Source organism: Miscanthus floridulus, chromosome 7 (genome assembly GCF_019320115.1).
Source record: "Miscanthus floridulus cultivar M001 chromosome 7, ASM1932011v1, whole genome shotgun sequence".
NCBI lineage: Eukaryota > Viridiplantae > Streptophyta > Magnoliopsida > Poales > Poaceae > Miscanthus > Miscanthus floridulus.
The window spans coordinates 107536977-107550443 of NC_089586.1; the positions used below are offsets into that span (position 1 = coordinate 107536977).

At 50.0% G+C, this 13467-nt stretch overlaps 1 protein-coding gene across 1 annotated transcript; it reads left to right on the top strand.

The window, feature by feature from the left end:
* Positions 1 to 6376: 6376 nt before the first annotated feature.
* On the top strand, positions 6377 to 8021 carry LOC136464178 (uncharacterized). The gene has a single exon (XM_066463137.1). It carries the CDS (start codon positions 6843 to 6845, stop codon positions 7749 to 7751), a length of 909 nt encoding a protein of 302 aa, XP_066319234.1. The 5' UTR covers positions 6377 to 6842; the 3' UTR covers positions 7752 to 8021.
* The last annotated feature ends 5446 nt before the right edge of the window (positions 8022 to 13467 follow it).

Sequence of the window (13467 nt, forward strand, 5' to 3'; positions counted from 1 at the left end):
ATTAGTTGTAGCAATAGTGGTAGTAGTAGCCAATGGTAGTAGTAGTAGCAATAGTGAAAGTAGTAGTACAAGTAGTGGTACTACTTGGATATATTCTTCTGCATGGATTGATATCCAAACTACATGGCTTCTGTTGAGCCATATGTGCTTGTCGGCCATCGTGCCGTTGTTTTTTGCAGGTTTTGGAAACCTCACCGTGCAGGGGAGGTTCTGCCGAATTTTTTTGTAAATAACAGTATTTTGTTCCATTTTTGTAGAGAAGAGCCCGTCAGAGTTGAGTCGGAGTTCTCGCCACCGTGTCGGTCTGCCTGCACCGCGTCGTCTCGCCACTGCACCGACCCGCCACGGCCCCGCTAGCCTGACTCCGTCGCCACCCTAGGTATAACCCCTCTTTTCATTAGACTTTTCTTGAAATAATGAATCGATACATCGCTTTTGTATGCAGACTTATTACAGATGCGAGGAGGGATTTGAGGCCAGGGCGGAGCAGGCGACTACCAAAGCCTGTAAAAAACTCGTCACCGACATGCATCACGAGGCGCGCATCCAGGCCATCGTAACCTACTACGGGTCGAAGCTTGGAGAGAGGAAAACCAAGAAAGACGCAAGAGAGATGCAGCTGACCCGGGAGCAGTACCTTGAGGTAAATGAAGAACATCAACATTGATTCGATTTGAGATTAAGTTGGTTTAATTTGATCTTCTTATATGTCCAATACTTGATGACGTGTAGGTGATTCCCTGGTGGTGCCAAGCGTATCCCGAGTGCTGGGCGATGATGGTGGACAGGTGGTTCACGGAGGAGTACCTCAAGATGCACAGGGATGCCCGGGACCGTCGTTTACTGATGCAAGGTCCAGCACACCATCAAGGCAGCCGCAACCTCGCCGGATACAAACAAGCATGGGTACGTGAATTGATTTATCTATTGTCACGCTCAGTTCTGTCTGATTTCTAATCATCGTGCTGTCTTTCTCGCAGTCGGCGTCACATAGTGGCCAGGCTTGCTCGGACTTCCAGGCATGGTGTATGGCCCATAAGGGTAAGGCGACGTCCGACGTCTCCTTCAACCTGGAGGACCCGCCCGAGGCATACACGAACCCGAGCGTCCACTCTCGCATCAGTGAGTACACTGAGGTGGCGAGGTCGCTCCATGGGGCAGACCACGATCCGAGCACCCAGGACTTCGATGAAGAGGCCGTCATGAGGGCGGGGCAAGGCAAGAAGCATGGACGGTTCTGGCTTGGCGACGGCGTCATCGACACGGCCTCTACTCCCTCTCTCTCCCAGATCCGAGCACGGAGCACGAGCGAGAGCCCAGCCATTCGCACACGGCCGACCGCTGCACAGCACCGGGTCGACGCACTCGAGGTTATTCCTGTTTTACTCGTCATACATTGATCTTTACACACCTTAATTAGCTTTGCATTACTGAAACATTGGAGTGAAATATTGCAGGCCCGGCTGGAACAAGAAATGAAGGAACGTCAGGAGCTGGGGGCCCAGTTGGAGGCCGAGCGGGCCGAGCGGCAGGCCCAGGCGCAGAGGCTGATGGATATTACGGATTTCCTACAAGGGCTTGGGCAACGTATGGGCTTGTCTCTGCCACCTGGGTTGTTGGTTCCACCTCCGCCTCCGCGTCCTGCAGCTGCAGCTACTCCTGTGAGTATCAAAGTTTTTTACTTTCACTTGTGCTATGCTTGTATGGCCTCTATCGTCCTAGATTAGCTATCAAAATAATTTTATCTCACATGCAATCTTTTCTCCTTTGTGCAGTCTCCATCTGACGGTGGTTCGAATAATCCACCTCATGCACCTACGAATGATGCACCTGGGCCTTCACCACAGTCGCAGTGGCCGAGATGAGTGCATGTTGTATTTTTTACATTTGTTGTTCACTTGGTGATGGACTTGTGATGCACTTGTGGACTTTGATGGACTTGTAAACTTATTTGGATGGACTTGAGCACTTATTATTACATATTGTGATGGATGTGTTATGGGCGGATGGATGTGTGGATGGATGAGATATATATGTGATGGATGAGATATATATGCGATGGATGAGATATATATGTGATGGATAAGATATATATGTGATATATGTTTGTATGAATGTATTTGTCATGATGGAACGCAAAAAAAAAAATTATTTGCCGTTTTGGGTCACTTTGCCGAGTGTTGCACTCGGCAAAGGACCCCTTTGCCGAGCGCAATGGTCACAACACTCGGCAAAGCTGGCAAAATGGGCGACCAGAAAACAGATTTTCCAGCTTTGCCGAGTGCTGTGACTCTAACACTCGGCAAAGAAATTTAAAAAAAAAAATTTTAAACTTTGCCGAGTGCCTGCCGTGTTGGCACTCGGCAAAGAGTTTTTTTAAAAAAAATAAAAAATCTTTGCCGAGTGCCTGGAGGATTGGCACTCGGCAAAGAAAATTTTCAAAAAAAAAATAAAAGCTCTTTGCCGAGTGCCTTCCGGGTTGGCGCTCGGCAAAGAATTTTCAAAAAAAAATAAAAGCTCTTTGCCGAGTGCCTCACGTGTTGGCACTCGGCAAAGAAAGTTTTAAAAAAAATTTAAAAAAATCTTTGCCGAGTGCCGGCAGGGTTGACACTCGGCAAAGTGACCGTCAACGGAACCGGCGCCGTGACGGTCGCTTTTCTTTGCCGAGTGTTTCCGGGGCACTCGGCAAAGCCTTTGCCGAGTGCCCGATAAAATACACTCGGCAAAGAGTGCTTTGCCGATCAATTTTTTGCCGTGTGTGCTTTGCCGAGTGCCGCACTCGGCAAAGGCTTTGCCGAGTGCAATATAGCCTTTGCCGAGTGCCTCAGGCACTCGGCAAAGAACCTGAATCCAGTAGTGTGTTCCTCTCGGGAGATAGGAAAACGGCGTCACCGCTTTGATCTTTCCACGCCCATCCCTTGACGGGATCAGCAGGCAGCAGTCGTTTATTTCCCTGATCGAGCTCGTCGGAAGCTTCGAGGGCTAGCGTGCGCGTGTTGCCTTTCTTCTCGCGACGAGCACGGGCGACCGCGGGAGGGAGCTAGCGCAAAGGAACCCGGCGGGCGGACGCGACGCCGCCGCGCTTTTAGTTTCCCGTGGGCGCGACGTGACGACCGAGACCGACGACGCCACTCTCGCTCCCTGCCGGGACAGACGAAGGACGACGACAGGCCAATCAAGTCGCGGACCGGTGGCGCCGCCTGCCCTTTCTCCATCTGCCGGCCCGGTTTTCTAGAAGACGACGAGGCATAGCAGTTGGCTTCCTTCCCGTGCGCCTTCCATGTCCCCGGAGACGACTATCCGCGGAACGACGGAAGCAAGGTAAGGTCGCGCTCGCTCGAGAGCCAAGCTCTAGAGCTGATGTTTACTCGTGTCACGGGTCACGAGCGCAAAGGCGTCACTACGCCGGCAACTGCGCACCGGCAACTGCGCACGGATACGGCTCTCTGTGAATGGAACAGCTTCTGGAGGTCGAGTACATGACGACGCGACCGAGCTGTGATCCGTGCGGTGCCAACCGTGCCGCGCATGCACTTCATCCGTTTCAATGCTGTATATACGTAGAATGGACTACGGTGGGCTTTCCGCAGCTACGTCGCTACGATATACGTACACTGGTACACAGCGGTCGGCGAGCGACGGTTATGTGGCACAGAAACGAACAGAGTGCTGCACTCGATATCTCAGTCAGGGACGACGAAAAAGCATGGAAATGAGTTGCCTGGTTTTAAAATACACACGTGGTCGTTTCGTCGGCGAAAGATCCAACATATAGTCGTGGGTCCGTCTACGTCTGCCCCTAAACAAGTACGGACGGAGTGCTCCTACTTCATGTTCCCAGCAAGACTCTGAATGTGTAGATATAGCAAGCGGCACTTATGTATCAGAGAATTATGAACCAATGTTTTGGTCTATATGCGGCCAATCATAATGGATAACATTTGTAGATTAAGGGCCCTTTAGAACGCAGGAATTTCACGTATAGAAATTTTCCTACCGTTTTCTAAAAAAAAACGTACACAAATTTCACAGGAATAAGTTCATTTTCATAAAAAAAAACACATAAAACAGAAAAAGTTCTCGCAATCCAAAGGGGGTCTAAAAAGAAAAACAAGTCTTATCACTACGTGTCAAAAGTGTGGGCATTAGAAGTACTAGCAAGACTTAACATGACCGTACTCCATTTTTCTTGTTACGTTGTTTCTGCTAGTTTGTCCTAGACGATGTTAGCTAAAACATAGTTAACAACCTAGATTAAGGTATGGTGGAGCCAATAACACTGTATCTACAATGCAAAGTTTTCATATATTACTGCTCAACAAATTGTCATATCAACCACTAGTGCATCTCCCTTTAAGCACTCGCGCCTAGCTAAGCACCTTTGCAACAAAAACAAAAGGCCCATAAATAGTTGTACCATGTCGTTAGCACACCCTGTGGCATGTGCATACGACAAAGAGAAAAACGGTTTTCTTACGCAAGCACCAAGGAAACGGTAAGAAAAAGAAAATGCCTAGCATACGGGGTTTATGAATCAGGCCAGAGTTCCTCGCTAGTATCAAGAAGCATGATTTCAAACCTTGACTTACGTATCTTTTTAAATATTTGATTAAGAGTTTTAAACTGACATAATGAAATTTACTCCCTCCGTCTCAAAAAAAAGTCATTATATAATAAAAGTATATTTAACGATCTATCTAATGATAATAATTATGTATTATAAATATTAATATTCCTTTATATATAATTGGTTAAAGTTAAAAAAAAGTTAACTTCTCGAGAAACGAGAATGACTTCTATTTTAAGATAGAGGGAGTATATTGAAAAAAAGTCTCCTAACACAACATCTCGTACAGTGGCGTAGCTAGGATCTGGAGCAAGGGTGGTCCACTGTAGATGTAAAACCAAATTATAGAGTGGTCCATGTGTAATTTTTATGATTTTGAAGAGCTCATCTACTGTAGTTTAACCTTGAGCTAAATTTTAGGGTGGTCCATGAACCACCTGTTCACCTAGCTAGCTCCGCCTATGATATCGTACGTGTACCTCCGGTTCCAGGGTCATGGTACCATTTTCGAATACGCAGCACGCGGTACATAGACGATGACACATATTCCTCCCAGAAGAAAGTAACGTAACGCCGTCCTCATTGTGTTCTTTCTTTATACTGATGTTAAGTTTTATTCAAATCGTGGTCCTTAAATCTAGTTATATAAGGATACAGGTGTTTTGCCTAGTATGACTATGGTACTCCGTGAGACTATAGACTATAATGGATTATGGGTCCATCTTATAGAGCTTTTAAGTTTATATTTGACCTTGAAATGCTTGTCCCTTAGGTGGTTTTCTTGCCCTTGTACATTATCAAATGAACAGAGGTTTTATAGTTTGTTTCTAGTTGGTGTATGCGGCAATGGCAGAGCATAGGATTAAAGACAACAATAGGCACTCGATAGATTATGTGAAAATTAGACAATTATTTTTTTGTGTAACAAAGGAACATACCAAAATATATATATAGTGATAATAATCACAAAAGAACAGAGGTGGCCTTGATCCATGTTGACCTCAAGGAAGCTTTGGCACCTACTCCAGAGTATCCAATATGTTCCTTCTTTGTATGATATAGCTCCGCGGCGCCATGTATATATGACGCGATTCTACTATTTATGATATTATCACGAAGAAATTTTTATAGTTCCAGACAACAAGCCATGCACCATATGCATTGCAAAATAGGGCGATACGTCGAGCTAGCTAAGGAGTTCAACAGTTCACACCATCGAGTCATGCTCAACGGCTTTTCTCCCCAGCAGTAAATATTGAATCTTAATTATTCGGCAACTTATATGTTTTTATGATAGTACTAATCGTAATTAATAATTTCTAATTATGTGTGTCAATATTTGAAACAAGGCTTTTTTGAGTTGAAATGAAGAGCTTATCCAACGGACACCACATTACCACAACTCTCCCCGGCCTGGGCCGGTCCACAGTGCTACACGCCCACACGACGCTTCCCTCTGGCACAGGCCCACAGTGCCACACGACGCCTAATACTAGTGGCCTGTTTAGAACAGGAATTTCACAAGGACCGTGCAGGAATTTTCACAGAAAAAACACGTGAACTAGAAATATTTTCCGCATTACAGGACGACCCGCTCCGATCCGGGCCATGCCATGAAGCCAACGCCGAATCAACCACCCAGTGACGAACGAAATCATGAGGTCTCGACGGCTCACCCAACTCCGAGGCCGGAGGTCCCGACCCGAAGCCACAAGCAAACGAAACGCCGATGCCGTCAAGCACAGCATCGCGCGGTCGCCCCTCCAGGCCGGCTGCCGCCGGAAATCTCATCAATTCCTCATCCATCTCCTCCGCCTCGTGTCCACGTCCACCTGACCTGCCGCGAGCCGCGTGCTCCCTCCACCGCCACCCGCCCCCGCATCGCTTCTCTTCTCCGAAACGAAAAGATCCTCTCCTGCCTCCCTCCCATCGCACCCGCCCGCCCAAACGCACGCGCTCGGCGCACGCACGCCCACCTGCAGGCTGCAGCTGCCGCGTAGCCACCAGCCAATCTGGCTTAAACAAAACCCACCCAAATTTAAGCAAATCCCAGTCCCAGCCCGAAAAGGGGTATAGGCCGAAAGTAAGGAAGGCAGGTGCATCTGCGCCGTCGCAAATTTCGCTTCGCTCCGCTCCCGCACCCGCGCCCGCCTCGTCGTCAATCCGTCCACCCACCCATCTACCGCGCCGAGGGAACGCCCCGCGGCGGCTCCGGCGACGTACGCGGGGAGAGGAGAGGAGAGGAGATGAGACGAGGCGCGACGGGGTGGGCGGCATGAGGTGCAAGAAGCACCCGTACCAGGCCGGCGGCGGCGTCTGCGCCACGTGCCTCCGCGACCGCCTGCTCGCGCTCGAGGCCGCGCAGAACGGCGACGCATCCCCGCCGCCGCCCGTTCCTGCCCAGGCCCCTCCGGTTCCGCCCGAGCCCCTGGCGTTCCCGAGGTCGGTGTCGCCGTACGTGTCCCGCAGGAAGTCGGACACGTCGGGCGCGCTCAGGCACCACCCGAGCCTGCTCTTCTTCCGGACGCCGCAGGTCGGGCCCACCTACGGCGGCGCGTTGGAGGAAGGCGACATAGCCTACGAGTACGAGAAGCGGCGCGCCCGCAACTTCTCCGTGCTCGCCACGCTCTTCGGCCGCCACCACCACCACCGCAGATCGGAAGAGAAGCATCACCATCAGCAGGAAGGCGGCGCCAAGGAGCGCAAGAAACATTTTTCTTGGTTCGCCGGGATCATCCCGCGCCGCCGCAAGAAGCAGCAGGCGGCGGCGCCGGCGGCCTCGGCCACCTCGCCACAGTCGGCCCCGCCGAGGCGCTCCTCCTGCCGCCTCGTGGTCAGCAACCGGGGGCTCTCGCCGGAGCGGGACAGCCACGGCGGCAGCGGCGACGAGAGCAGCAGCTCGCCCGCCGCCGCGGATACCCCGTGGCGGCCGTCCCCGTCCCCCATGCGGAGGACCACCTGCCAGCGCCGCCAGACCAACAGCATGCCGTCGGGTTTTGTCGTCTGCCTCAGCCCGCTCGTGCGGCCCAGCCCGGGCCGCCGCCACCGCCACGGCGTCCAGCCGCCGGACCCCGGCTCCTTCTCTTGCGAGCTCCGGCCGTCGCCGCTCCACAGCCTCTCATCCGCCGCCTCCGTCACGCGCTGTCGCTCCAGGAAGCTCGCCGACGGCGGCCGCTTCCGGTGATCTTTGCTTCCATTTTCCTCCTTCCATTCCACCTTATCCAGATTACTAGTCCACTTTTTAGAATTTCTTTTTTCCTTTTTGGATTTATTACATTTTGCCTATCCGTGAAGAAGAGTCTGTAAGATTGGCACACCCAAACCAAGTCCAAAGTCCAAACCACTCCGTTGACATATACTAGTATTACTGCTTGTCGGCCCAACATTTTGTGGCAATGTAACGAGCTGCTTGTACTGCTATCAAGGAACTACATGTTCATGTTTTGTACAGCTACCTGTGTAATCTCGAATTTCTTCTTTTGCAAAATCGAACTACTCTAACCCATGATTCTTTGTCAATGATGTTCGGATTAGAGTTAATGATGTCTGTGGTACATGTTCTATGTACAGAATTAAATGCTGCTGGAGATAGACAGATGGAGGAGAGAGACAGCATTCGCACGGAGATTGGTAAGGGTCTGTTATCTGAGAGCCAGCTCACATGGGACAGGCTGAGCACATAGAACGCTGTCATATTTGGTTGAGTATATCTACTCAGGCTGGCTGAGAAGAGATGGTGTTTGGTTGCCTGTACGAAGATATACTGCATGGGATAAAAATATTATAAGGTTATGATTATGATTTTTATTTTGTACAAATACACTCTTAAAGTTCTTATTTTATCTAATTATGTCTTAAACATCTTTAAAATAAATTAATATCACTTGATATTTACTAATCATGCACTAATACATCATTAGTCGAGTAAATAGCTGCACCGAGCGAGCCTGGCCCAGCAGAAACGGCCGATTCGGGCGTTTCCCGCGAGCCAGGCCCGACGGCACTTCCTGCATGCGGCCAGCCAGGCTCCGACGCTCCTCCGGCCAATCAAACGCTCCGACTCTGCACCCCACGATGCATGTTCGTTCGGAACCAACGAACCAAACACGCCCTAAAAGAAGTTTCTTGATCGTTTTGTTTTGTGTCTGAATGATAGGCCTTATTTAGTTGGCGAATTGGGAAATGGTATTGCAGCACTTTCGTTGTTATTTGGTAATTAGTGTCTAATCATAGTTTAATTAGACTTAGGCTGTGTTTAGTTCGTGAAATTTGGAAATTTGGCTACTATAGCACTTTCGTTTTTATTTGGTAATTAGTGTTCAATCATGGACTAATTAGGCTCAAAACGTTCGTCTCGTGATTTCCAATCAAACTGTGCAATTAGTTTTTTTTTCGTCTACATTTAATGCTCCATGCACGTATCGCAAGATTCGATGGGATGACTACTGTAGCACTTTTTGGGAATTTGGTTGGGAACTAAACAAGTATATAAAAGATTCGTCTCGTGAATTTCGTCTAAACTGTGTAATCAGTTTTATTTTTAATTTATATTTAATGCTTCATGCATGAGTCAAAGATTCGATGTATAGGAGAATCTTAAAAAAATTTACAAAATTTTAAGAAGTAAACAGGGTCAAGGAGTCCTGCCCTATTTGGCCGATGAAAACGAGATTCTACCACTATACTAGTATATTTCAATTCAATTCCATTTGGTCAGAGGATTCACATGGCGGCAGGCAGCATCTTGATGGTGGATGGATGGCCAGTCCCTTCATTACTCTTTGCTGGTACACCAAACCATTCTATTCAATGTTCCCAACCCCTTTGTGCGTGCTGGAGCCGTTCACTTACCACTGGCCTGCCTGGCCATTTGTTCATTCCAATTCCAATCCTTTTAGAGACACAGACAGGTGCAAGAAACAGACCATGGACACAACTCACAAGCAGTAGTACGTCTTCTTGAAAAGATGGGACAGTAAGATTTTCATGAAATACTCGCTTGAGCTTATTCAGCACTATTTTTCAGTTATGAAATAATTTTTTTTTTCTCACAACATTTCAACATAAACATTAGCGTAAGTCAAATTTCAGCATAACACTAATGGCAGACCGCAATTTGGAGGAGATTCTCCCGCGCGTGCACCCGGACGGCCCGCCCTCCAGAGCCGGCCGCTGCCTTCGCGCCCTGCCGCCGGCCGCGCCGTGCCCTGGCCGGCCCATCCCCCAGCCGCGCCGCCCGCTGCCCGCGCGCCAGGCCGCGCCGTGCCCCCGGCTGGCCCTTCCTCCGGCCGCGCCGCCCTGACCTCGGCCGGCCCTGCGCCCCGGCCGCGCCTTTTTTCCGGCCTTGCCCTGCCCCCGGCCGCGCCCCATGGACCACCCGCCCCGACGCCATCCGTGCTCGACCCCGTCCCCGACTCCGCCCGATCCCGACGCCGCCCGCCCCTACCCCGTCGCCCGTCAGGTATGCCTTCTCACTTATTATTGTCGAGGTAGTGGTAGTTGTAGTAGTATTAGTTGTACTAGTGGCAGTATTAGTACAACTAGTGGTAGTATTAGTAGTAGAATTAGTGGTAGTAGTAGTAGTAGAAGTAGTGGTAGTAGTAGTAGTAGTAGTACAACTAATGATATTAGTTGTAGCAATAGTGGTAGTAGTAGCCAATGGTAGTAGTAGTAGCAATAGTGAAAGTAGTAGTACAAGTAGTGGTACTACTTGGATATATTCTTCTGCATGGATTGATATCCAAACTACATGGCTTCTGTTGAGCCATATGTGCTTGTCGGCCATCGTGCCGTTGTTTTTTGCAGGTTTTGGAAACCTCACCGTGCAGGGGAGGTTCTGCCGAATTTTTTTGTAAATAACAGTATTTTGTTCCATTTTTGTAGAGAAGAGCCCGTCAGAGTTGAGTCGGAGTTCTCGCCACCGTGTCGGTCTGCCTGCACCGCGTCGTCTCGCCACTGCACCGACCCGCCACGGCCCCGCTAGCCTGACTCCGTCGCCACCCTAGGTATAACCCCTCTTTTCATTAGACTTTTCTTGAAATAATGAATCGATACATCGCTTTTGTATGCAGACTTATTACAGATGCGAGGAGGGATTTGAGGCCAGGGCGGAGCAGGCGACTACCAAAGCCTGTAAAAAACTCGTCACCGACATGCATCACGAGGCGCGCATCCAGGCCATCGTAACCTACTACGGGTCGAAGCTTGGAGAGAGGAAAACCAAGAAAGACGCAAGAGAGATGCAGCTGACCCGGGAGCAGTACCTTGAGGTAAATGAAGAACATCAACATTGATTCGATTTGAGATTAAGTTGGTTTAATTTGATCTTCTTATATGTCCAATACTTGATGACGTGTAGGTGATTCCCTGGTGGTGCCAAGCGTATCCCGAGTGCTGGGCGATGATGGTGGACAGGTGGTTCACGGAGGAGTACCTCAAGATGCACAGGGATGCCCGGGACCGTCGTTTACTGATGCAAGGTCCAGCACACCATCAAGGCAGCCGCAACCTCGCCGGATACAAACAAGCATGGGTACGTGAATTGATTTATCTATTGTCACGCTCAGTTCTGTCTGATTTCTAATCATCGTGCTGTCTTTCTCGCAGTCGGCGTCACATAGTGGCCAGGCTTGCTCGGACTTCCAGGCATGGTGTATGGCCCATAAGGGTAAGGCGACGTCCGACGTCTCCTTCAACCTGGAGGACCCGCCCGAGGCATACACGAACCCGAGCGTCCACTCTCGCATCAGTGAGTACACTGAGGTGGCGAGGTCGCTCCATGGGGCAGACCACGATCCGAGCACCCAGGACTTCGATGAAGAGGCCGTCATGAGGGCGGGGCAAGGCAAGAAGCATGGACGGTTCTGGCTTGGCGACGGCGTCATCGACACGGCCTCTACTCCCTCTCTCTCCCAGATCCGAGCACGGAGCACGAGCGAGAGCCCAGCCATTCGCACACGGCCGACCGCTGCACAGCACCGGGTCGACGCACTCGAGGTTATTCCTGTTTTACTCGTCATACATTGATCTTTACACACCTTAATTAGCTTTGCATTACTGAAACATTGGAGTGAAATATTGCAGGCCCGGCTGGAACAAGAAATGAAGGAACGTCAGGAGCTGGGGGCCCAGTTGGAGGCCGAGCGGGCCGAGCGGCAGGCCCAGGCGCAGAGGCTGATGGATATTACGGATTTCCTACAAGGGCTTGGGCAACGTATGGGCTTGTCTCTGCCACCTGGGTTGTTGGTTCCACCTCCGCCTCCGCGTCCTGCAGCTGCAGCTACTCCTGTGAGTATCAAAGTTTTTTACTTTCACTTGTGCTATGCTTGTATGGCCTCTATCGTCCTAGATTAGCTATCAAAATAATTTTATCTCACATGCAATCTTTTCTCCTTTGTGCAGTCTCCATCTGACGGTGGTTCGAATAATCCACCTCATGCACCTACGAATGATGCACCTGGGCCTTCACCACAGTCGCAGTGGCCGAGATGAGTGCATGTTGTATTTTTTACATTTGTTGTTCACTTGGTGATGGACTTGTGATGCACTTGTGGACTTTGATGGACTTGTAAACTTATTTGGATGGACTTGAGCACTTATTATTACATATTGTGATGGATGTGTTATGGGCGGATGGATGTGTGGATGGATGAGATATATATGTGATGGATGAGATATATATGCGATGGATGAGATATATATGTGATGGATAAGATATATATGTGATATATGTTTGTATGAATGTATTTGTCATGATGGAACGCAAAAAAAAAAATTATTTGCCGTTTTGGGTCACTTTGCCGAGTGTTGCACTCGGCAAAGGACCCCTTTGCCGAGCGCAATGGTCACAACACTCGGCAAAGCTGGCAAAATGGGCGACCAGAAAACAGATTTTCCAGCTTTGCCGAGTGCTGTGACTCTAACACTCGGCAAAGAAATTTAAAAAAAAAAATTTTAAACTTTGCCGAGTGCCTGCCGTGTTGGCACTCGGCAAAGAGTTTTTTTAAAAAAAATAAAAAATCTTTGCCGAGTGCCTGGAGGATTGGCACTCGGCAAAGAAAATTTTCAAAAAAAAAATAAAAGCTCTTTGCCGAGTGCCTTCCGGGTTGGCGCTCGGCAAAGAATTTTCAAAAAAAAATAAAAGCTCTTTGCCGAGTGCCTCACGTGTTGGCACTCGGCAAAGAAAGTTTTAAAAAAAATTTAAAAAAATCTTTGCCGAGTGCCGGCAGGGTTGACACTCGGCAAAGTGACCGTCAACGGAACCGGCGCCGTGACGGTCGCTTTTCTTTGCCGAGTGTTTCCGGGGCACTCGGCAAAGCCTTTGCCGAGTGCCCGATAAAATACACTCGGCAAAGAGTGCTTTGCCGATCAATTTTTTGCCGTGTGTGCTTTGCCGAGTGCCGCACTCGGCAAAGGCTTTGCCGAGTGCAATATAGCCTTTGCCGAGTGCCTCAGGCACTCGGCAAAGAACCTGAATCCAGTAGTGTGTTCCTCTCGGGAGATAGGAAAACGGCGTCACCGCTTTGATCTTTCCACGCCCATCCCTTGACGGGATCAGCAGGCAGCAGTCGTTTATTTCCCTGATCGAGCTCGTCGGAAGCTTCGAGGGCTAGCGTGCGCGTGTTGCCTTTCTTCTCGCGACGAGCACGGGCGACCGCGGGAGGGAGCTAGCGCAAAGGAACCCGGCGGGCGGACGCGACGCCGCCGCGCTTTTAGTTTCCCGTGGGCGCGACGTGACGACCGAGACCGACGACGCCACTCTCGCTCCCTGCCGGGACAGACGAAGGACGACGACAGGCCAATCAAGTCGCGGACCGGTGGCGCCGCCTGCCCTTTCTCCATCTGCCGGCCCGGTTTTCTAGAAGACGACGAGGCATAGCAGTTGGCTTCCTTCCCGTGCG

Coding starts and splice junctions, on each gene's coding strand:
- LOC136464178 (XM_066463137.1), top strand. CDS start 6,843: ATGAGGTGCAAGAAGCACCCGTACCAGGCCGGCGGCGGCGTCTGCGCC.